General features: G+C 38.3%; 1 protein-coding gene across 5 annotated transcripts in view; it reads right to left on the reverse strand.

Annotated features, from left to right (window-relative positions):
* Window positions 1-8648, reverse strand: part of IFT74 (intraflagellar transport 74) — a 94798-nt gene extending 86150 nt beyond the window's left edge. For 4 of the 5 annotated variants that reach the window (XR_014820543.1, XM_084983319.1, XM_013986009.3 and 1 more), the window contains exons 1-2: window positions 8354-8648; window positions 4750-4888 (exon numbers count right to left, since the gene is read on the reverse strand). Coding sequence is in view for 3 of the 5 variants with exons in the window: in XM_013986009.3 (XP_013841463.1) it covers window positions 4750-4869 (120 nt within the window). In the remaining 2 variants the exon portion in view is untranslated. The remainder of the gene's footprint in view (window positions 1-4749; window positions 4889-8353) is intronic. The other variant, XM_005654488.4, reaches the window with a different exon arrangement.
* Window positions 8649-10013: the final 1365 nt, after the last annotated feature.

Below are 10013 nucleotides of genomic sequence, written 5' to 3' on the forward strand. Positions count from 1 at the left end.
TGTGGGTTTATCATAAATGGCTTTTATTATGTTAAGGCATGTTCCCTCTATACCCACTTTGGTAAGAATTTTTATCATGAATGGATGTTGGACTTTGTCAAACTCTTTTTCTGCATCTATTGAGATGACCATGTAGTTTTTGACGTATCTTTTGTTAATGTGGTGTATGATATTGATTGATTTGTGTATGTTGAACCATTCTTGTGAACCTGGGATGAATCCCACCTGGTTGTGGTATATGATCTTTTTTATATGTTGTTGGATTCAGTTGGTGAAAATTTTGTTGAGAATTTTTGCATCTATATTCATCAAAGTTGAATAAAGTTTTCTTTTTTGGTGGCATCTTAGTCTGGTTTTGGAATTTGGGTGATGGTAGCATCACACAATGTCTTTGGGAGTGTTCCTTCTTCTAGTCAACAACCCAATTAAAAAAATGGGCAAAAGATGTGAAGAGACATTTCTCCAAGGAAGAGATACAGATGGCCAACAAGCACATGAAAAAATGCTTAACATCACTGATTATTAGAGAAATGCAAATCAACACTACCACGAGATACCACCTCACACCAGTCAGAATGTCCAGAACAAATGCTGGACAGAGTGTGGAGAAAAGGGAACCCTCCTGCACTGTTGGTGGGAATGTAACCTGGTACAACCACTATGGAAAACAGTATGGAGGTACCTTAGAAAACTATACATAGAACTACCATATGACCCAGCAATCCCACTCTTGGGCATTTATCCAGATAAAACTTTCCTTGAAAAAGACACAGGCACCCGCATGTTCATTGCAGCACTATTCACAATAGCCAAGACATGGAAACAACCTAAATGTCCATCGACAGATGAATGGATTAGGAAGATGTGGTGTATATACACAATGGAATACTACTCAGCCATAAACATAAAAAAGAATGAAAAAATGCCATTTGCAGCAACATGGATGGAACTAGAGACTCTCATACTAAGTGAAGTAAGTCAGAAAGAGAAAGACAAATACCATATGATAACACTTATATCTGGAATCTAATATATGAAACTTTCCACAGAAAAGAAAATCATGGACTTGGAGAATAGACTTGTGGTTGCCAAGGGGGAGGGAGTGAGATGGACTGGGAGCTTGGGGTTAATAGATGCAGACTATTGCCTTTGGAATGGATAAGCAATGAGATCCTGCTGTGTAACACTGGGAACTATGTCTAGTCACTCATGATGGATCATGATAATGTGTGAAAAAAGAATGTATACATGTATGTGTAACTGGGTCACCATGCTGTACAGTAGAAAATTGACAGAACACTGTAAACCAACCATAATGGGAAAAAAAAAATCATTACATATAAAAAAATAAAAAATAAAACATGGAGGATAATGTGAGAAAAAGAAAAAATATATATATATATGTATGACTGGGTCACTTTTCTGTGCAGTAGAAGTTGACAGAACACTGTAAATCAACAGAAAAATAAAAATCATAAAAAAAGAAAAAAAAGACAACCTGAAACTGTTCCAAGATATCCTTCTTTTGCTTATTTTCCTTTCCTTATTTTCTTTTTCCCTACTCTCTACCAAAGAGTAAAGTGGTAGATTTAAATATGTAGTATAAATTTTAGATAGGGGCTAGATGCAGCCATTCTTTTTTTTTTTCTTTTTTGTCTTTTTTGCCATTTCTTGGGCTGCTTCTGCGGCATATGGAGGTTTCCAGGATAGGGGTCGAATCGGAGATGGAGCCGCGTCAGCTACCTACACCACAGCTCACGGCAACGCTGGATAGTTAACCTACTGAGCAAAGGCAGGGATTGAACCTCAACCTCATGGTTCTTAGTCGGATTCGTTAACCACTGTGCCACGACAGGAACTCCGATACAACCATTCTTATTGTTTTCAATTCTCTTATCAGGTAGCCTCTTCCTATCAGCTAACATAGATCTCAAGTAATTCTGAGAAGTACTTGGTAATTAACTTGAATATGTTGAATACGGGGGTAACAGTACCATATTCTAGAGAATACATTGTATACAGGAATACCGTAAACTACAAATTCAAATGAAATGAGTTCAGGGTTATCCTGAGTGATCTTCGGGAGAAAATGTTAAATCTTTCCTTGGGTAAACCTTATGAATAATTTCTTGCTTGGCTCTATGAAAGCATAATTATGATAGCTACTCCAAAACTATGCTACTTTTTAAAAAGTTTACTAATTGAAAGTATAGAGAAAAAAGCATAAATTAAAACTTCACACATTAAAAAGAATGGAGTGAATGTTTATAAATGCACACAGAAATATATTTGCATTGTTGAAAGAAAAGGGCAAGATATATAAGAACATATACATATAGCACTATCCTTATTTTGGAATATTCTAAAACCACACAATCCTATATGCATGTGTGTCGGTGTTTATAAATGGACAGAAAAAAAGTCTAGAAGGTTACATGCCACATTTCAGAAAATGGTAATACCCGGGGTAGAAGAAGGGAACGCTGATTTTCCTTTGTATATTTTACAACAAGCATTAGTTTTAAAAACTGCCAAAACTATATAGTTAAAGCACCCAGCAAACAATAGGTGGCCAATAAATTTCAGATTCCTTTTATAAATATTTAGTTAATAGAAAAAATTCTTACTAAATTAATAGAAAAAGATATCCTAGTTCAGTACACATAAATGAATAAAAATCATTTAAGTATAAGTTGATGATGATGTTGATAATATTAGCTAAAACTCTAGAAAAATCTGAAAACTTTAAGAAAATTATTCCCTCCAAAATTTTCTGCTTTACTTATGAATTAAGCATAGGACCCAGCATTATCTCTACTTGCAATTCATCTACTGTCCAAACTTGAATACTTCATATACACCTTATGAGGTAGGCAAAACCATCTATTGTGAGCATCAGAGAAATTACTATGAATATTTTGGTGTATTCATTTCTTTCTATGTACATATAAATGTACATCTTTAATCTTAAATTGATACCATACTGCTTTTTTCATTTAATAATGTATTATAAAGATGTATTATTTCCTCACGTATTTAATTTTTTTTTTCTCTTTTTAGGGCCTCACATGTAGCATATGGAAGTTCCCAGGCTAGGGGTCAAATTGGAGCTGCAGCTGCTGGCATACACGCAGCCACAGCAACAGCTCATGTCAATGCTGGATCCTTAACCCACTGTGTGAGGCTAGGCATCGAACCCACATACTTATGGATACTAGTCAGGTTTGTAACCCACTAAGCCACAATGGGAACTCCAAAAATAATTTTTAATGATTACTTGCTAGCCTATTATAGGGATAGACATATCATAATGTATTAAGATTTACCTGTTACAAAGTCATTTAGGCTGTCTGAAATTTCCACTATTATAACTGTAATGAAGATGTAACAAATATCCTTACAGGACTTATTCTGCTTAGAATTACCAGTTTATAAAATTTACCAAATTTTTTTCTCCTAATGTGGTGTGTTTCTCCTACTGATTCATTTATTTATGATTCTATTATACATTAAGTTCTTAACATTTACTAGAGTGTGTAGGTTGCTATGGCAACCAGAACATTATTTTACTTATTACTTATATTTTTACATTAGAGTGCTGTACTTTTTCTTATTTTGCTTTTGTACTGTGCTAGGTAAATTTTAGAATAGTTTTATAAGGTGAATTTTAGAACCATATAATGATATTCCCTCCTCTACCCCCAAAGAAATCTCAAGGAATGTTGACTGATAGGGTTTACAGCCTTACTACAGAAACAGCTCTTACAAATAAGTGAACTTTCTTTTTCATTTAAGAGTCTGAACTCTATGTATGACACATACGTTGTAAATATTTTTTTGAGTTTGTTATTTTTCTTTTAACTTTTACATGGTGTTTTCAATTTTTGCAAATTCAAATGCATAACTATAAAAATACCTTCCTTTTCAGCACTTGATGTTTTCTGTCATTTTTACAAAGGCCTAGTTCACACCAAGTTTATACAAAAGACTTGCCTGTATTTTCCTCCAATATACTTATGCTTTCATTTTTTAAATATGAAGTTTCTAAAATATCTACAATTTTGTATGAGGGAGGGATTTGTCTTTTAAAAAACAAATGGTTGGAGTTTCCATCGTGGCTCAGGGGTTAACAAACCTGAGTAGTATCCATGAGGACACGAGTTTGATCCCTGACCTTGCTCAGTGGGTTGGGGATCTGGCATTGCTGTGAGCTGTGCTCTAGGTGGCAGATGCAGCTTGGATCCCACATTGCTATGGCTTCAGGGTAGGTCAGCGGCTATAGCTCCCAAGCACCCCTAGCCTGAGAAACTCCATATGCCACAGGTGTGTCTCTAAAAAGATTTAAAAAAAAAAAAAAAAAAAAGGTTTATCAGGTATCTGAATGCACTATTGAAAACTCCATGCTTTACCAACTAATTTGAAACACCACCTTAATCATTAATTCAATTCTTACATGTCTGATTCTGTCTCTACCATTCTACTTGATTCTGGCACCAATACACTCTACCACTTAAATTACTTTAGCTTTAAAATAAAATTGAATATTAGCATGAGTATGCTTCTTCTTTTAACAATCTCTTTCAAACACTCTCTCAAGTTTATACTTCTAGATATTTTTGGAAAAAAAATACATATAATACCATGCTTATAGAACAAAGAAAAATAAAGAAGAACCTCTTCTTATAGACATGCTTTCCAATTTTTACCAGAATATATGCACACTAATTCAATAACTTGTTTTAAACTTACTCCAGTTGCCACTCGAATATTTCCTGATGAGGGTCGTATTCCAGAAGGAGGCCTTCCTGTCAGTCCAATGCCACCTCGTGAAACAGGGCGAGCTGCTGAAGGTTTGTGATTAGTGGCCATTGTTTGCTCACTTTAACCACTGTTTGGAAACAAGAATAGTTCAATTCTCTTTTGATATCTTGATATTGATAGCAAGATAGTAGTAACCACAAACCCTTCCTTCAAACATTTAATTCATAATGAGTTTTCTTGCAAACTGCCAGTTTAGGTACTACTATGTACAAAGTTAAGTCTGCTTTAATTCTGTTCAAATTTGACTTTAATGTTCCATTTAGAACCAGATCTTAGTTAGATCTTCCCTGACTGCTTTTGTCTAGGGACCTCCTAATCACTCCGCTGTTTACTAAAGTCTTTCCTAAATTGTTCAGTCTCTACTCCAGTAGCACCAACATCCTGGATGACTTCCATATGGATACTGGATTCAATATGTAACATTGTAGCTTTATAGTTCCTTGATCTAAATTTCAATAACCATTTTTCAACTCCATTTCAAGTTGTTCACAGCCATGGCCAGACATGGAGCTTGTCATCATCTAGAATTGCTTCATCTCAAATATCTTTTTTTTTTTTTTTTTTTTTTTTTGTCTTTTGTTGTTGTTGTTGTTGCTATTGCTTGGGCCGCTCCCGTGGCATATGGAGGTTCCCAGACTAGGGGTTGAATCGGAGCTGTAGCCACCAGCCTACGCCAGAGGCACAGCAACGCAGGATCCGAGCCGCGTCTGCAACCTACACCACAGCTCACGGCAACGCTGGATCGTTAACCCACTGAGCAAGGGCAGGGACCGAACCCGCAACCTCATGGTTCCTAGTCGGATTCGTTAACCACTGCGCCACGACGGGAACTCCCATCTCAAATATCTTAATTACTTTATTCTCTGGCCTTAATCTCCTTTCCTACCCTTTTCTCATCTTTATTCTAACTACATTTCCCTTAAACCATTTCCTTTATTCACTCATTCTCCCCCAGTTTATCAGCTCCCTCCTTTACTCATCATAATATAACATTATTTAAAGTTTTGGCTGATAATTTAAAATAGCATTTTTAAAACAATTAGTCTCAGTCTAGTAGTGGCTTATGAAAACAATTTAGCAGGCTATAACAAATATGTTTTAAATATGATATAAAATAGAAAATATGAGAGTTCATGGCACATAGAGTAAATATTTCATTTAATTTTCATTTCAGTTATATTTATATAAGTTTACACATATGCATATACTGGTCTATAATATAAAAGGTATGACGTGGCTCAGACCCCGAGTTGCTGTGGCTGGGGCACAGGCCAGCAGCTGTAGCTCTGATTCGACCCCTAGCCTGGGAACTTCCATACGCCATGGGTACAGCTATAAAAAGAAAAAAAAGAAAAAGAAAAAGAAAAAAAAAAAAAGATCTCTGGACCAAGGAATGCCAAGACATACAGATTGCAAAATAGAGAAACTAGTATGAGACTGAAAATGAAGATTTCAAAAGCAAACAGAGAAACCAGGAGTGTTTGTCACGGATGCCAAGAGAAGGCAGGAATGGTCAGCCAAGCCATTTTCTGCTGGAAATTCAAGTAAGATGAACACTGAAAAATCCATTGCAATCTCCATCAAAAACCATTAATGGGAGTTCCCTTTGTGGCTCAGTGGTAACAAACCAGACTAGTATCCATGAGGATGCAAGTTGGATCCCTGGCCTTGCTCAGTGGGTTAAAGATCCAGCATTGTTGTGACCTGTGGTGTAGGCTGAAGACGTGACTGGGATCTTGTGTTGCTGTGGCTGTGTGTAGGCTGGCAGCTGCAGCTCCAATTAGAACCCTAGCCTGGGAACGTCCATATGTCTCAGATGTGGCCCTAAAAAAGCAAAAAAAAAAATTTTGTCAAGATCAGTTTCAAGGACTTCATTTCTTCTCAACACTAAACTGTCTTTTGAACACCATCACCTAATTACCATCCTCGAACTCTTCTTCAAGCCTTATGGCAAAATCACAAACTGTTCTCTACATTCAACCTGGACAGCCTAACACTGTTAATGGAAATTCCACAACTGTACAGACTAGAGAACTGCAAAGTCATAGTCACCAAATTTTGCTGGACTCTCATCTCAGAAATTATTTTATTTACCTTTGATTAGCTACTCTGTTCTTGATGATTATGGTCCTTAATCACTTTTCTACTTAACCTCTGTTCCTACCACTCTCAGCAGATGACTCATTCCTGAAAAAATTAAGATGTGAAATCCACATCTGGAGTACATAAACTTACCTATATCCACCTTGCCCTCCAATCTCAACAGCCATTCCTTCTCTCATTCAAGATAAGTCTCTATTATGATTTCTTTTCTTCACTCCAACACCTTTGAGAGGTTAGCTTTCCTCTCCTTGCCCAACTTCTTCTCTCCCACTCCTGCCCCAGTCTCCTTTGGGGCATTATCCAGCTCATACATGTCTTTAAACCTACCCCTTCTTTCAATTGGCTATCAAACTCCATTATTTCCTAACCTTAAAAACGAATTTCTAGATCCTGAAACCACTTTTAGTTCTGTTCCATATATCTTTTTCTAGGCAGCCAAATTCTAAAAATTAGCTTATAGCTGTCATTCTCTACCTTTTCCATTTCCACTGTCTCCTGGATTCCTACTATGCCATTTAAATGTTCCCTGTCAATGCAGCTAGGGATGTAAATGCCACCTCTGTTACTGGTGTCCAGTCCTACATTAAATCATTTCCAGGACACTCTCCTCTTTTGTTTCTCCTTTTTCACTTTCCTTCATTTTATTCTACATGCCCTTGTTAGCAGTATTTCTCAAGATACCATCCACAGTCTATTTTTCTTTTTCCTCTTTGATTTCTCATTGTGCCACCTCATCTATACTCAGAGTTTTAACAATAGGCTGATGAGGAGTTCCCTGGTGGCCTAGTGGGTTAAGGATACTACGTCGTCTCTAGTAACAAATATTCCACTAACTCCAAGGTTAGTCATTCAAAAATTCACACAATCTCTGGGATTATTCACACAACCAGAGAGGTTCCAGAAAGATTAGGGATACTAATGTAGCTAGGACAGTTACCAGCCATATTCTCCCCTCTGGAAGTGTTTCCTCATTTATAAAGCGTGACAGTGAGCTCTACCTTGCACGGTCATTTTGACGACTCCAGGTACGTCATACAAAATATCTGGCTCCTAATTACTTTTATGATCATGATCCTCCCAACTGGCCATTTTAACATATATGAAGCGGAAAGTTGCAAAGTCCCTTCCACCATGACCAACAGACAGAAATCTATTTACTCTCAGTAAAATCCCTCAGCTCACAGTGAATTTTCTCTTCGAGGCGCCGGAATCCCTCCCTCTGGTCACCCCCTTGGCAGACCCCTCCTCAGGAGACTGCTGAAGAGGTCTCCTCACGCTCTGCCATACTAGAAATGGGACTGCCTTGGCCCGGAGATAGGTCCGAGGAGAACAGCTAAGAGCCAAATGTATTTTGTTTGGAGAGTATCAGCATCTTCAAAGATAACCCGTAAAGGAAGCAAGGAGGAGAGCTGGAATCGGGATTTCTCACCTCCGCCGAGGCTGAGAGGCGCGGAAGGAAGGGGGTCGCCCCGTTGAAGGGCGCGGAAGGCGGGGAATCGCACCGCTGAGGGTGCAGAAGTAAGGGGGTCGCACTGCCCTGGGGCACTCGAAGTTCTTTCCGATGCCTCCACCACCGCGGAGCCCACCAGTCGGGCCGCGAACCTCTTCGCTCACTCGAGATGTTCCTCTCACCCGTGAACAGCTTTCCTCTGCTCTCAAGGCCTCACTACAAGCTGCCTGCCGCCGGCCGCCGCGTATCCTGGCAACGGATACTCTTCCAGACTGGCCAGTCCTCCAACTCAGCGAAGCAAGCGAGACTGAAATGCTCTCGCGAGATTTTAGGACTAACGTTTCCCATATAGTTCAGCACTCTTGCAGAATAAAGGGAAAACTGCGAATTGGCTAGGAAGGAAATTTTTTATTTGAAAATCTTGGTTTTCTTTATAATCAGAGTAAGCTTTCTGATTGTGAGCCTGACTTGAACTCATTCCTAGCGAGTTTGACTATATCGCTGTATAGCCTCACTTGTAATACGCCAGAGTTTTTAGTAAGAATTACTTGGAAGTTATTCCGTGGTAGGCAGCATTGTACAGTCTTTCTACTTCTAATTGGTGGTAGTTTTTCTTCCCGTTAGGACTGCACATCATACTGATACAACATTAAGTATGGATGAGATTCTGGTACCGCACAGTCCCTAATTTCATTGAAAGCTTTATGTCTTTAGGCTTCCTTTCAGGCTTCTTTTGATCTAGGTTTGTGAGAAAGGCTAAATTAAATGCAAAGTGGTCTTAGAAGAATTATTTTTTAAAAATATATTGTGGGAGTTCCCATTGTGGCTCAGCGGAAACAAATCCGACTAGGAACCACGAGGTTTCAGGTTCCATCCCTGGCGTCGCTCAGTGGGTTAAGGATCCAATGTTGCCCTGAGCTGTGGTGTAGGTTGCAGATGCGCTTGGATCCCACGTTGCTGTGGCTCTGGTGTAGGCCAGCGGCTACAGCTCTGATTAGACCCTAGCCTGGGAACCTCCATGTGCCAGGGTGCGGTCCTAGAAAAGAAAAAAAAAAAAAATATATATATATATATATGTATATATTGTAACTACTTCATCTTAAATCTCACCTCTCTAGTAAAGAAGTAACTTGCAGTTTATTTTCTTCCAGTCTTACTATAATAGCTTAAATGTGATTGGAGTTCTAATCATAACATACATACATATTGGACTATTTTTTTTTTTTTCTTTTTACCACCGTAGACTCTGGCCTAAGAAGTCACCAGGCTAAGGATCAAACATAATTAGTTGCAGCTGGGGCCAATGCCACAGCCACAATACTGGATCTGAGCCACACCTGTAACCTATGCCTCAGCTTGCTGCAACACTGACTCTTAACCCACTGAGAGACACCAGGTAAGGAACCTGCATCCTCATGGTCACTATGTTGGGTTCTTAACTCACTGAGCCATAATGGAAACTTTATAGTGGACTTCTAATATTTTTACATTATTTCCAACTTTCATAATTCTTTGTCCTGATCTATTCTTTTGTATGCTTGTCTTCAAGTAGTTTAAAATCAGTGTGATACAAAATGAAATGTCATTTGCCTATGTTATCCAAGCTTGTAAAATATTTTCATGTAATTATCCCATCTGA

Source organism: Sus scrofa, chromosome 1 (genome assembly GCF_054392235.1).
Source record: "Sus scrofa isolate SSC_HxYL_T2T_F1_AM1 chromosome 1, Sscrofa_HxYL_maternal_Yorkshire_Landrace_v2.0, whole genome shotgun sequence".
Lineage (NCBI taxonomy): Eukaryota > Metazoa > Chordata > Mammalia > Artiodactyla > Suidae > Sus > Sus scrofa.